This window comes from Acanthochromis polyacanthus, chromosome 9 (assembly GCF_021347895.1).
Source record: "Acanthochromis polyacanthus isolate Apoly-LR-REF ecotype Palm Island chromosome 9, KAUST_Apoly_ChrSc, whole genome shotgun sequence".
NCBI classification, from domain to species: domain Eukaryota; kingdom Metazoa; phylum Chordata; class Actinopteri; family Pomacentridae; genus Acanthochromis; species Acanthochromis polyacanthus.
Genome location: NC_067121.1, coordinates 37,516,166 through 37,531,027, shown reverse-complemented (window position 1 = coordinate 37,531,027; position 14,862 = coordinate 37,516,166). Strand labels below are relative to the sequence as shown.

General features: G+C 39.7%; 1 protein-coding gene and 2 non-coding genes across 4 annotated transcripts; 2 read left to right on the top strand and 1 right to left on the bottom strand.

The window, feature by feature from the left end:
• Nucleotides 1-634: 634 nt before the first annotated feature.
• Nucleotides 635-707, bottom strand: trnaa-agc (transfer RNA alanine (anticodon AGC)). The gene has a single exon. It is a non-coding gene; the product is annotated as a tRNA-Ala (tRNA).
• A 3,345-nt stretch (nucleotides 708-4,052) lies between these two features.
• On the top strand, nucleotides 4,053-4,124 carry trnaq-cug (transfer RNA glutamine (anticodon CUG)). The gene has a single exon. It is a non-coding gene; the product is annotated as a tRNA-Gln (tRNA).
• Nucleotides 4,125-4,996: 872 nt separating this feature from the next.
• On the top strand, nucleotides 4,997-13,887 carry trnau1apb (tRNA selenocysteine 1 associated protein 1b). 2 transcript variants are annotated; one of them, XM_051952862.1, is made up of 9 exons: nucleotides 4,997-5,188; nucleotides 6,632-6,729; nucleotides 7,018-7,117; nucleotides 8,955-9,007; nucleotides 10,244-10,372; nucleotides 10,824-10,940; nucleotides 11,359-11,662; nucleotides 12,629-12,671; nucleotides 12,870-13,887. In XM_051952862.1, the coding sequence occupies exons 1-9, from the start codon at nucleotides 5,153-5,155 to the stop codon at nucleotides 13,004-13,006; spliced, it is 1,017 nt and encodes a 338-aa protein (XP_051808822.1). In that variant the 5' UTR covers nucleotides 4,997-5,152; the 3' UTR covers nucleotides 13,007-13,887. The 2 variants fall into 2 exon arrangements, with proteins under 2 accessions (XP_051808822.1, XP_022059958.2); XM_022204266.2 differs by having other exon boundaries at nucleotides 12,626-12,671.
• The last annotated feature ends 975 nt before the right edge of the window (nucleotides 13,888-14,862 follow it).

The following is a 14,862-nucleotide window of genomic DNA, read 5'->3' as shown; positions in this document are numbered from 1 at the left end:
CACATAATACCGACTTTTCTGTGATGTATATCTCCCTTTCACTAGTTGGTTCAGAATATAGCGCTCGGGGAGTAGCTAACGTAAATTTATAATGATCTCCTCATAATAATGCTTATTGTTATCGTAAAGTAATCTGTCGACTCTTGCCATCATAATCCCGTAATAAAACTTCTACAAAAATGCGTGCTCTGTGGAGGTTCTGGCCATCTGAATATACTACGTTTTAGAGCCATTTTATGATCGTAATTTCATGAAATATCATAAATGTCCGCCTCAAACCTCTTATTCATTGTGTGCACCCCAGTATAATTATGGGATCACCTGCCATAAAATGACGATTTGTACGTGGTATTACACCAACAAGAGTATACCAATTAACAAAGTTATCACTGTATTTTTTTAATGGACAAAACATCGAGCTATAGATAACCATTGCAGCTCTAAACTATTTAAGACTTCGCTTTTTGTTCTTAGCTGGATAATCATTTTTCTCTTTTTCTGAACATTCTCTGTAAATCCTAGAAAGGGTGGTGTGTGAAATTTTGTAGTTAGAAAGGTCCTGGGAGAATTTCTCGAGCATCACATAAGGATATCGGGTCAAGCTATGCTAGAAAAAGAAAACAGAAAAGCATTTTGGAGGATGCGGGCATCGATCCCGCTACCTCTCGCATGCTAAGCGAGCGCTCTACCATCTGAGCTAATCCCCCATGATGCACTGCGTCAGCGTAAATCGAGAGTTATACTGCCCCAAAAGAGCATTAAGGAATGAAAAGGGGGAGAACCGCAATGGTTTCATTGCAAATAAGACATACGGACTTCAGCGAAAAAATATTTAGTAGTCCGCTCCTTCTGAAACACTTGACACTCACTGTCTACTTTTCTTTTCTTTGATCCACTCACTGTTATGTCAGGGCTCAGTGCAGTTGCAAAGTAGAAGAGAAAATGAACCAACAAAGGCCATTTGTGTCTGAACCGCGCCATCTAGTGGGGACAACAGAAACGTCGGGTACTGCAGGAGAAGGCTAAATGAATGTGCTCTTTACTATAATTTCGTCTATTCTAATATTGAAAAAATTATTTCGCGGGCCGGACTGAAAAGCCCATTAAAATAAAATTAACTAAACGACATGACAGAAGAGAAATAAGTATGCCACCAGAGTTGATTCCATGACAAACATTTTGTTTTGCCAAAGATATTCAGCTTACTGTCAAAGAAAAGGAAAGATACCAGAAAATTACCTCGTTTTGTTCGTTGAGTTTCTTTCTTTTAATGAGGGGCGTTTTAAAGAGAAACGTAGAACGACACAGCCCCTCCAACAAAGTCGATGAGGAAAGACTCGATACGTCACTTTCCGATGTCATGGATCTTTTTTCAGTGTGGGGGATTAGCTCAAATGCTAAATGCAAGCGCTCGCTTATGGGGCCCAATCTTCTCTTCTCTTCTGGTGGCAGCAGCAGTGGGGGCAGGTGCAGTGGCAATGGTGATGGGCACAGGGGCTGGAGCTGAAGCCTGCCTCTTCAGCACATATGCTTTGAAGAGGGCCATGTTGGTGTTTGGCCTGGCTGTTGCCTTTTTCAGGTAGGTGATGAGAGCCTGGGCTTCCTTGCTTTGGTCCTCATACACCTCCTTCATGGACCTGCCCCTGAAGTCGCCAAACTCCACCATTAGACAACCAGAGTCTGGGCCTCCTGCAGCATGGCCTGTTTTCTCTGGTACACCTCCAAAGCCTCCCCTATCTCCCTGATCTGGGAGGTGTACCTGAGGAACAGGTGTTTATTGGCCGACAGCGGGTTGTTCCTCTCCTCTTCCCCCATAATGCTGCCGACCAGGTAGACCCCATAACCCAGCGCATTCTCAAGCAGCCACCGGAACCTCTGGCCCTGGTACTTCCCCAGCTGGATCCTGCAGTGAGCCAGAACCGGGAACTGGTCACCGGGATCCCCTCCGTTTTGCCTCACGAAGGCAGTGGCCTCGGCCAGAACCTCCTCCTTGCTCCTGGCCCTCCCTGCCACCCACCATGGTCTCTCTCCGGTTTGCCTCTTCAGTTGGCCCCATGAGGAGTCGCCCCTGAGGAGTTTTGCGGTGCACTGTGTATGCATACATAATCTGAGAGGAAACAGCCATAAACAGATAGTTATATTTATAGACATTCTTTTAAATTATAAAATAATCATAACATTGGATTTATATCACGTTTTTCACTCAGCATTCAAAGAACTTACAAATGGGCAATTCACTGCTCCCCTGGGACAGTACTAAGTAATTGTAGTAAATTAGTGGTATTAATTGTCATGAAATACTGTACAATCTTATCATTTTTAGTCTTGTTGTACTACCCGCACTGTCGTGACAGCAGCCAGCCCGCCCACCCAAACGCAACCACGTTGATTTAAATTAAGCGTGACGTACATTTATTTTGTATTAAAAAAATACAGTGATAACTTTGTTAATTGTTAAAACAATAACACTTGTTGGTATACTCTTGTTGGTGTAATACCACGTACAAATCGTCATTTTATGGCAGGCGATCCCATAATTATACTGGGGTGCACACAATGAATAAGAGGTTTTAGGCAGGCATTTATGATATTTCATAAAATTACGATCATAAAACGGATATAAAACGTAATATATTCAGCTGGCCAGAACCTCCACAGAGCACACATTTTTGTAGAAGTATTATTACGTGATTATGATGGCAAGAGTCGCCATATTAATTTACGATAACAATAAGCATTATTATGACGAGATCATTCTACGTTAGCTACTCCCCGAGCGCTATACTCTGAACCAACTAGTGAAAGGGAGATGTACATCACAGAAAAGTCGGTATTATGTGCTGTCTTTGTTGTGTACCCAATATTTCTAATAAACAAGTTTACTGAAGCATCAACGTGACACTCGGCATTACCAAAGTGCTGTTTTTCACAATAAACATGTCACGCTAACAACAACAGGATACAGTTACTGTCTAAGACACATTTAGCTGTTGAAAAGAGAATATGTTTAAGCTTCCCGCTTGCTAAAAGATAGTCCTGACAGCTGTGGATGACTGTTTATCATTTTCCTCCGAGAGTTTAAAAAGGATCCGGGAGATGGAACGTGATTGATCAAAAGTAAGCCCACAGGCTCGGGACGTGATTGGCCCAACGGAACATGAGGTCGTGCGCTGATTGGCTGGCTTGGGCTTACTTTGCTCTAACACTCTGGACTCTGAATCCAGTGATCTGAGTTCAAATCTTGGTGGGACCTGACTTTTAGAGAAGCTTTTAGGTAAACTTCGTGTGTTTGATTAATGTCTCAGCTTCCACCTCTCAACACTAGAATCTGAAAAAAATACTATATATTACAGCACTTGGTCCCAACACTTGTTGCAGTTAACAGTAGCCTTCAGGGAACATTTCTGATTTGTTTAATGTTCCCTGAAGGTGTCCAGTTGTTTGATCAGGGATCCCGCATACAGTAACCTTCAGCAAACATTTCCTGAAAGCGACTGTTGGCTGAACTTTTTAATCTCCGGAAAACATCCAGTTTGTTCTCTAATGCTCCCTGGAAACATTCTCTAATGTTCCCTGAAGGTTCCCTGGAGATTACTGTTGGTTTGATCAGGAAACCAGCAAACAGTAACCTTAAAATAATGTTCCCTTAATATTACTGTTTGTTGAACACTTAGGGAACCTTCTCTGAATGCCCCTTGAAGATTCCCTAAAGGTTCCTTGGAGATTGCTGGTTTTGGTGGACTGGATTTTGACATTTATACATTCGGTTGCAGAACCACCTGGTGGATGGACAGGAAAAGCTCTATAACTAGTTTGAACATGCTCCAGTCTGCCTAAAATTTTTACATGTGTGATCAGAGTTCAGCCATCATCACATTCATAGGATGACATATACTCAGCACTACCTGGTGGACATGCAAGGACCCATCCAACGCTACTTGCAGCTTTAATATTCCTGTTGCATCCTTCAAATAAAAAACAACGCAGTTACTATGGTATTTCCAATTCTTACTACTTGTCCTTGAACACAACAGGGGCTCCTTCTAGTAACTGGTTCCATGGTGTAATGGTTAGCACTCTGGACTCTGAATCCAGCGATCCGAGTTCAAATCTCGGTGGGACCTAACATTTAAGAATTTGGTCATCCTTAAAAAAAAATGAAATTAGCCAGTTATCCCATAGACTGTATAGGTATAGGTTAAACCCTAATAATAACAAACTGTCTGATAGAAAAAAAAGTTATTACCGAACCTGTTCAATATGCAGGACTGTAATATAATATTACTAATGTTATGATATATAATTAATCTGTCAAAATGTTGTCACAGCATCCTTATATTGGCAGAGATGTGTCTTTCACTGAATTATCACAGTGAAAACAAAAAATCTTAAATATTTATTCAGTATAAGAATGCACCATCCTCTAATTGTTCCGTATAAATAAACAAAGTGATGTATCCCAGCAAGAAGTGAAGCACAATCACGTTATAGAAAACCCAGCATGAAACTTGATGTTCAAACCAATAGTTACCCAGAGGAAGATGAAGCTGAGTATGTCAGCTCGATGGAGCTGTCTTAAAAACGCTCAGAAATAAGGTTCACCGTCAGACCAGGAACTCTATGTCGCGCCTTTGTTTATTTTCCTATCAGCAAGAAACAACGTCGCCAGCAGAGTGGCGCAGCGGAAGCGTGCTGGGCCCATAACCCAGAGGTCGATGGATCGAAACCATCCTCTGCTAGGCTTTTTAGAATTTCTTTCGGTATTAATAATATCATTTTAACATAGAAGTCGTTGGAAGCATCCTCACGTCTGCTGCAGTTTTTTTTCTGCCACTTTTACATTCACGCATTTTTTTCAGCTCCACAAGTTGCCACTTGATTAAAAGAGTATTTTATAAGCACTGGATAAATAAAATCTCCAAAATGTGTCTTATTATCATAGACTGTATGCTTATTATTCGTGTTTCTCTTTGAGACTTATTTTGAAACGGAAATGACGTCTCAGCCTTTCGAGACGGAACAGGAACAACGGGTCGATGTGCGCAGCTTGAACGTGGATAACTTTAACGTTGCATAGTTTAGCCGTTTTATTTTCGCCACCAAGCACCAGCAAAACTTCTTCTACGGTGTCGTCTGGGCTCCAGGACTAAAGATGTTCAATAGACAGACCAGCCTGTGGATGGGTGACGTAAGTCTGACTCAGTTTCTGTCGCTCTGTTAGCTTTCGTTTAACGGGCTGGTTGCTAGGCTAGTTAGCCCGAATATGTGACCCTGCCGTTAAAGGTTAGACTAAACTCTGTTCCAAAATGTTTAGTTAAAGCAACTCGACGTTAAACATTCTAGTAAAACCGTATATTAATATTGATGGAAAAATAAGCCACCAAAACGCCTCTTATGTCCACATTATTCTCTCAAATTGCGGCGTAGCAAGCCGTAGCTAACTAACTTTACAGCTGCTAACCGATAAGATTCTAACGTACTGGAGTTATTATCCCCCGTCTCCACGAAGTGGAAAAGGGGGATATAGGTTTGGCCTCCGTCCGTCCGTGCTTCCGTGCGTCCGTCCGACATGAATGGGACAGCTTTTCTCGGAAACTATTACAGCTAGAATTATGAAATTTAGTGTGTAGCTTCACACCATGGACACCTTGATCAAGTTCGAAAATGAGACCTGTGCGATAATATTTAACAGAGTTATGGCCCTTGATCACTATTTTGGACTCATAGACATCACATGTGGCGGGGGATATTGATGACCATGTCGTCTTGTTTGAAATGCAATTTGTATAAAATAACATCAGAGACGAAATGAAGATTCCCAAATGAAAGCGTTTTTTTTAGGGAATGTTTGATTCGAGGAAAAAAAAACGTTTTTCTGGAGCTGCTTGTGGCTGCACGTAGTCTGTAGTTAGCTAACTTAGTGAGTTATTGTGTTTATTACTCTGGGCTAGCTTTGTAGCTATGGATATAGTTGTGAATGTAACCCTCAATTAACATTACAGAATTTTTTTAAAAAAGTAGTGAGAGTAAATTAATGCTGGCTTGCTGTAAGACGTGTAACCTCTGTCATGTCATTGATAGCTGCTGACCATGTTTCAGGTTGCCACTCATAAACATGAGGTGTGGCTCCAACTAATTCAGTTTATATAATATATCAGCCATTTTATAGATTTTCCAATGATGCAGCCCAATAATAAATGTAAACAAAGGTATAGACATTGTGCTACAAACCTGTGGAGTTAATCTGGAAACTCCCAATGTAGTAAAAATAAAATCTGAAAAGGGCTTATGTCTATTTTTTTAAAAACTCAACAAGATGAAAAAGCACAGAGCAGCTAAAGCAACTTATTTTCTTTTCTGTCTTGTGCCATTCTCATGACATCTCATTACAAAACTTTATTGCATAAGTTTTTAAAAACAGTGAGCTGCAGTTTGTCCAAAGTATTTGTATTAAAGGACTTTCAATCTGCATGTTTTATGTAACTATTAAAATGACCAGTGCTGGTTTTATTAGTATTTTATCAGTGTTTTGTATGTTTTTCCCCCCATTTTTAGCTTATGCACATAATGTAATATTCTAAACATTTGTTTGTTTGTGTGGCATACTAAACTTCTTTGCATTTGTCTGTAGTTGGACCCATATATGGACGAGAACTTCATCAAGCAGGCCTTCAGCGCTATGGGAGAATCACCGTTTGGAGTCAAGATCATCACTCACAGGATAACAGGGTAGGACACAGAAATGACCTCAAACAGGTTCAGAAACTGACTGGAAATCCTCCAAGTCGTGTTCAGTTTGATCACAGTAAATGCTGACATAACAAGCGTTCATTACCAAGCTGTTGTCGTGCAAATTCAGTCATTATTTAATCAGCTTTTCATGAGGGAGTGATCATGTTTATTACTTATTAAAGAGGCCACAGGGATTTTAATTTCTAGACTGACTTTTGTGCAGTAATTGCTGTAATCTTGATTTTCCACATTCCTAAATGAATCTCCGTGTCTCTCCCATTCCAGTGGTTCTGCAGGATACTGCTTTGTGGAGCTGGCAGACGAAGCGAGCGTCGACCGCTGCGTCCAAAGACTAAACGGAAAACTGGTTCCCGGATCAAACCCGGTCAGTTCTATGATGTAATCTCAAAATACTCATTCACGTCTTTGTTGCAATCCTCACAGCAATACATGTAATTATGTGTCTGTCCATAAATATTTATATATTATTGACAATTTAATACTGCCTTCCTCTTTTTCCCAGTAGACTTATGTTATCAAGCAGTATTTAATTGTTGATTTGACTGTGGATAGTGGAGCTCAACTGGTCTTGGTCCTGCTTTGTTCTGTCACAAACGCAGCAGTATTTTATGCCTGTAAATTATTTTTCTCTGTAAACACACCAGTTATGTGTTGGGATATTGGTTAAATGTGCCAGATCTTTTTGATTTGCTTGAGTGCCGTCATTAATATGGAGTAGTGAGAGCGCCAAATTACCAAAAATAAATCTATAAAAGTGGAAATATAAAGAAGATTAAATAAAAGAAAAATAAATAATGTTGCTGTATAAAGCAATGTTATTTACAAAATGAATCCATTAAAAAATGCCTATGTAAGTAGAAATGTAAAGACAAATAAATAAAATAATAAAAAACAGAAGGACTGTACTTATAGATAAAATAAAAATAATGTGACAATATAAAACAATATTAATCAAAAATTATTCCATAAATGAAAAGGCTAATAAAAGTAGAAATAAAAATAAAATAATTTAAAAAAATAGGATGCACTTAAGATGCACTTTATTATTTTTTACTTTATTTTTAAACACATCTTCTCATTTTTTAATATTTTTTATTTGTCTTTATATTTCTGCTTTTGCTCGCCTTTTGCTTTATGTATTAATTTTTTGATTAATATTTCTTTATATAGCCACATTATTTTTTTCCTAAATTTTTATTTACAAACACATGTTTTCTTCTTGTTTTATATTTTTTATTTGTTCTTATATTTCTACTTTTATTAGCTTTTCCTTTTAGGGATTCATTTTTTGGTTAATATTTCTTCATATCGTGACATTATTTATTTTTACTTTATCTGTTTGTCTTTATATTTCTGCTTTTGCTAGCCTTTTGCTTTATGTATTAATTTTTTGATTAATATTTCTTTATATAGCCACATTATTTTTTTTCCTAAATTTTTATTTACAAACACATATCTTCTTCTTGTTTTATATTTTTATTTGTTCTTATATTTCTACTTTTATTAGCCTTTCCTTTTAGGGATTCATTTTTTGATTAATATTTCTTCATATTGTGACAGTATTTTTTTTTATTTTATCTGTTTGTCTTTATATTTCCACTTTTATTTGGTTTTTTCTTTTATAAATATATATTTTTTGTAATTTGCCGCTCTCACTACTCCATAACTAACCCTCTTTCCTGGTTACTTATGTGATTAATTAGAAGGGAAAAAAAGCTAAATTATTGTTGCTTTTATCCTTAAATATATTTGTTAATATGTTCAGTTCAGTGACGGCAAGTCTGCTTTAAGGTCTGGTAATGTGAAACCAACCAAATCCTGTAAACTTTAACATTTCACTCTGAAACGGTGTGTGAAGTCGTGAGCTTTAGCCGCTTGCTCTTCGACTTGAGCTGCTTCTGGCGGTGTGAGCCGGCCAAGCTGCTGGGCTCCCCTGTTCACCAGCCTGTATCTGCTGCTGAAGGTGGCTAAGAGGCTGCTTGTACATGAATGTACTTTGTTTGAAGCTGGTGAATAGAGTCTCTGGTAGGAACTAACTGAGGAATGGGCTAAAGGCCGGTCTGAGTGGTGGAGGTATGTAAACCCAAATAACAACAACCATAATAACTCCACTCTCTATTTCCAGCAATATCAGTGCTATACTACACGTCTTTGGTGTGTCACGTTGGCTCAGTGTGTGTGTTTCCTCTCTCCCTGTGCAGCCCCGGAAGTTTAAACTAAACTATGCCACCTACGGGAAAAGGCCAGAGGCAGGGTAAGAGGACACTTACATTACTACTGCTGCTGCTGTTCATTGATTATCGTCTTACATGTATGCGCACAGTTATCCATGTTGTCACATCTGTTTATGTGTAAAGTGTATATAGTGTGCTTTATTTGCTGTATTTATATCTGTACTCGTTACTTTCCTCTTTCTGTTTGTGTCATGAGCTGCTGTAATGTGTGAGTTTTTTCAGCGACGGGCCGTTTAAGTTCATCCTTTATTTTTTTCTCACAGTGTTGAATGATGTCGTATCTTTTTCAACTCAAGTTCAGTCTCAAGAATAGAGATCTGATTGTCCAAGTCACTATAAACATGTGTGAGGGATGCTGTGTGTGGAGGAGTTCTTTTATGATGAATTCTGGAGCGACGTCTCGTTTTTAAACCCTCAGATCTGTGACTGAAAAGTCGGACTTCCGGATACGATGTTGGCGGTGTCGGCAGCTGGGTTTTGGAAAATCAGAAATTTGTTTGCCCGTTCTTGGCGCTTGTTCTTGAGGACTTTGTGTGATTTGTTTTGAATGTGTAGACGTCGGCTTTGTGCAACAGAATCATGTGTTACGGTGTTTAAGGATCATGAGCGATGGTGGTTATGGGATATGTGCAACAGGGATTCAGAGAAATGTGCAGAGTTATCTTGAGCAGTAGTATCAGAAGGATGTATGCAGTGGAATCTTATGTTATAGCGGCAGAGGGATAAGTGTAGTATAACAATGTGCAATAGAATGAAAGAGATATTTGCAATATAATCACGTGTAAATGTTTATTAATTACCGCTTGGTAGCTTGCTTTGGTCTTCCAGCTTTTGTCTGTTTTGTGCACTACATGTTTTCACTTGTTCTTTTTTTGTATGTCTTTTTTAATTTACGATATTATGTTATTTGTAATTTCTTTATTTTTGAGCTGCCTTTGGGACTCGAGATGGAAATTAGTCGTAATTATAAAGAGGAACAATGGGGAAAAAAAACCCTATAATTCTACTGTTGACCCTTTCAGACAATAGACGGCTCAACTAACTATTGTTACTGATAATACTGCAGACTGTGGAGTTCACAAAGCAAGTTATTTAAGGCATCCGTGACTATACAGGTGTGTCTGATGCATAAGAAAGACATCCAGTTATTTGTTGGGTAAATGAAGTCGTAGAAATCCAGCTCTCACTTTATGCTCCACAGCCGTATTTGTGTGTCCAAAGTGAGAATATTTGACCAATCTTTTTGCGTCTCTCAGGCCGGAGTTCTCAGTGTTTGTGGGCGACTTGGCCACTGAGGTGGACGACTTCCAGCTGCATCAAGTTTTTAAGAAGTATCCGTCCTGCAAAGGAGCCAAAGTAGTGACGGACCAGTACGGATACTCCAGGTATGTCGGCTCCTACAGACGTGACAGAAATGCTGGAGCTGTTTGACAGGAGATAATTTCTTGCACTTTGTTTGGACGTATCACATTGTGGTTTAAATGTTATCGTAATGAATTAACAGTAATGTGTTCAGTGTTTTCTGTGGTGTAATAATCGTAGCAGTGCTGTGGACGTTGACCACGAGTGCGTCTTCATCATTTTTCGAAAAAAATGGGCTGAAGGAATGTTTTCTTGCCGTCTTATGCTGAAACTATTGTTTTCCCCATATAGGCTAAGCAAGAGCAACTCACAATTCAAGTGATGCTACCTCATGTTAAAAAGTAAAACAACAAGTTTCAGTTCTACCATAATAATACCCATTATATTCTGTTTCTCATTATAAGTGGCTGTAAATGCCAAGTACGCAGTGTGTGTCGGTGGGCGGAGGAGGTGTAACTGTCGTCTGACTTGCAGAGGCTACGGCTTCGTCAAGTTCGGGGAGGAGAGCGAGCAGAAAAAGGCCATCGAGGAGTGCCAGGGAACGATGCTGGGAGGAAAGCCACTCAGACTCAGTATCGCTGTAGCCAAGAGGTGAGAAAGAGACACGAGTCAAACTATGTAGATCAGACATGTTAGTGAACCTCAGCATAGAGAGAAGGGCTAAAGAAAGTCCATCTAGTGGTTTTAAAGTGAACACAACATGATGTAAAATCCCTTCATAGACTATGTTTAATATGCACATTGTATGTTACATGTAATATGTTGTTTTGTTACATGGATGTATTTTGCCTTTACACTTCAGACAGGCCCCTTCACTGTCCATTTTTATCCCCCGCCGGCCGTAGGCACAGAGGGGGATAAAACATGTACCTGTTACATAAAAGTCGCACCTGAAAGAATGCTAATATTACTTTAAGGTCATTAAATTCTAAACCTTTAGATTCTTCTGTTGCTTTCTACAAAGTGAAGGTTTATAAATTCTGATGAAAGTTTTTGTCTCGCTCTGCAGCCAGAAGATGAGCAGCTACCACGGGGCCCAGGGCCAGAATTACCATAGCAACTACAACCAGACGCAGTCCGGTTACTACGGCAGCCACAGCGGCGGGGGTCAGGGGGGCTACTACTCCCAGTGGGGGGGCTACGACCAGTACGGCGGCTACAACAGCGGCGGATACAACAGCGGCTATAACAGCGGCTACAACAGCTACAACTACAACTACGGGCCCTACGGATACCCCCCACCGGGTCACATGATGCCTCCTCCTCCAATGGGGATGCCACCCATGTCCACCGACATGACGGGAGCTGCAGAGGTGAGGAAACATGGCCGTCTGATTATGTGTGTTAGTAGAAGTAGCTCAGCACAAAAGAGTTAAAGCAGGAAACTCTGAGTCTTTGCTAATAGAAGAATATCTGACCTCCAATTATGTAGATCTTCTCTCGAGTCCAGTAGAAAGGAAAGCAAACACATCACCCAGTGTGTTATCTAGTCTGTCTCTTGGTGCTCCTAATACAGAAACATGATAAATTAAGTGTTTACATGCACACAGGAAATCAGCTTACACAGAAAGGTGTCCAGCATCTTTTTATGCATTGTACTAAAATGACTTTAAGTCCCATATTTTGGAATTATTACTAATGTCATGTATATACAGTGATGGAAAAAGTTTTCAGACACCCCATTCATTTGCATGTATATTGCATTAAGAATCACTCTCAGGTCTTCAAGTGTAATTTCTTTTAGTGCAATCACAGCCATAGTAATAAACAAATGCTAAAAAACCCCCCAAAAACTAGAAATTCATTGGTTCCATTTTGAGTATCGGGTGATTTCGGGAGAATTTAGTTTTGTTAGTTTTTCTTGTAAACAATTTGTGTCTGTCTAAAGCAGCCACACCTTTTGAAACACAAAAAAAGATTTTCCCACAAATATTCCTTGATGATATTTGAGATTGTGTAAAATTTTTAAAGGTGTCTGAAAGCTTTTTTCCAACGCCGTAATTCAAGTGTGTCAGTGACTGGGAACAGAAATCAACTATTGCCGGTGTAACCATGGTTACGCGGTGCACATATTAGCACTGACTGGGATTATTTAGTCACTTCTGGTTGATTGAAATAACACTGAGGCTGAATCTGTAAGTGCTCATGGCAGCGTCTAAATTGTATGTATAAGATGTTAAATGAATGCTTTCATGGTTGCGTCCCATCAGATTTCTTACTTTAATCGAGCATGAAAGGTTGCGAAACATGTCCTAACGTTCAGTGTTATTCTCCAGCAGAGTCACGAGGAGACTGAGGACATAGAGGAGGACAACGCAGAAGGTAAAACTCTTTTTATATCCTACTAATAGCAGAAAAATCTGAATAATCCTCTTAAAGTATCTCTCCAACAGTGGTTTACAGGTTTGCTATTCGATACTGCAGGCTCTCCTTTTTTTTTTTTTTCATTGTTGTTGCTTTTCCTCTCATAAATATGGCATACTGTGACGGTATAATTCAGTCCTTGCTGTTATTTTCCAGAGCCCATCCCTGAATGCGACGTGGAGCTGTGGAACAAAGACTTCATGCAGCGCAGCGAGGAGCTCTACGACGCCATGATGACGTGTCACTGGGAGCCTCTGGACTCTGTCGAATCCCCCATCCCCTCCCTCTCTTGATGGCCTCTTCTGCTTTTCCGTTCTGCTCCCTCTTTTACTCTCGAATGACGATTTTGTACTCAAACGCCACACTGACACCTTTAGAAGGCCAGACAGAGTTCACCGTGTCACTGCTTCATCTGAGTAAAGGCCGGCGGTGCAAACACACGTTGTTGTTCCTCTTTAAATGCTTAAAAATGCACACAAACATTCTGTTGACTGTAATGTTTACCACGTTGGTAATAAACAGGAGGTTAGTTAGTATTCAGTGGAGTTACTGTGTAGTAAATGCTGTCTAGAGGATGAAGCGCTGAAGGTGAGCAGAAGCTGTAGCGTCACCAACCGAATGTTGTGGATTAGAATGATGTCACTGAGGAACAAACGTTTATTTTTGTTGTAGCGACCGGCAAAAGCTCACGTCATTATGGCCCCCGACTTGCAGAGAGGAGATTGTCTTCTGACGACAAAAGCAACAACGATGCCTTTACTGTCTTGCCGTGTGCTTGCTGTCAGTCCAGCGCTTTTGTTAGAATTACTTTGTACATAAAGACATCAGGCTTTCTCGTCGCTTTCATTTTTTTAATGAAGGATTTCTCCTCCGTTTGTTTAGATTGATCCAGGTGGAGGGTGCAGTAAGGGACGATGATGATGATGTTGAGTTCACCCAAAAACAACCAGAAAATGTATTTATCTGTTTTCCAGTCAAGAAGCTCAGTGTGTTTCTATGTAATGGATGAATGGAGCGACGTCCCACTACGCTCTGAAAGAGTACGGGACGGTTTATGGAGGTTGAGGTGTCAGACTTGAAGGCAGCGTTTGTTTTCTGTTGTTTGATGGCTGAAGTTTTGTATGTATTTTATTTCTGGAGATGTTTTATCAATAAAACACATTTAGGAAGGAAACTGGAGTCTGAGGTGGAGAATTAATACAACAGGAATATACACAAGAGTCAGTAGAAGACACTAAATCCTATGTGCTTTAAAGGTTTTTTGTCCCTTGGATGCACGTGTTTCCTGTAATTTTAAGTCTGATGGTACAGCCATGTGAGCAGCTGCTAAGGTTCTTTAAGCTAATTGCTAATGTCAGCCTGCTGGTATTTGGCCTGGGTAATGTTTTCCAGGGTTAGATGGTAATGTTCTGCAGTTAAACAGCATCTTTGAAGCTCAGCCAGGCTCCACAAACTGCTTTATTGTCGATTTCTCACATAAACGACGGGTCAAGTTAAAGACAAGAGGTTTTAGCCAGAATCAAAATAAAATCACCGAGCACAAAAGTTATCAGGCATATAACAGGCATATGCTGCATCTGATGATGCTGTAATTCACATAAACAAGTCCATCATAATTTGAATGTTAACAGTCGAAATTGAAAAGGTCAAATACAGCTCTCCTATTGGTTTAAAGAGCCAAAAAAGATGAAAAATATTTTATAAAAGCGAGAGGTCGGTAGCAGCTTTCATTTTTTCTTACAACTTTTCGGTGACCCCCCAAAATATCTGTCGTCCCCCCCTGTGCCCCCCCCCACTAAAATTAATCTGGATCCGCCCCTGAATTACAGCAGCTCATTGTTTTCATTGTGCATCTACTGATGTTACTGTCAAATGTTTTGAGCCAGGAAAAACCCTAATTACCATGTTCACTATCTTAGTTTAGCGTATTATCACCTTGAAATGTGTTGATTAGTACTAAACAAAGAAGCAGAGTTCAGTCAATAAACCAATAGAAAATATGAAATAAATCAATTTTTTGATGAAAGAACAAATTTTAAATGCAAAAATAGCATTTTCTTCATCTTGCGTCTCATATGAGGATTTGGATTTTTATCACACGATAGTAAAGTGAATACCAAAGCACCAAGATGTCACCAATTTCTGTGAT

Coding starts and splice junctions, on each gene's coding strand:
- trnau1apb (XM_022204266.2), top strand. CDS start 5,153: ATGTTCAATAGACAGACCAGCCTGTGGATGGGTGAC. Junction 7,118..8,954: donor TGGTTCCCGGATCAAACCCG/GTCAGTTCTATG, acceptor CTCCCTGTGCAG/CCCCGGAAGTTTAAACTAAA. Junction 10,373..10,823: donor GACCAGTACGGATACTCCAG/GTATGTCGGCTC, acceptor TCTGACTTGCAG/AGGCTACGGCTTCGTCAAGT.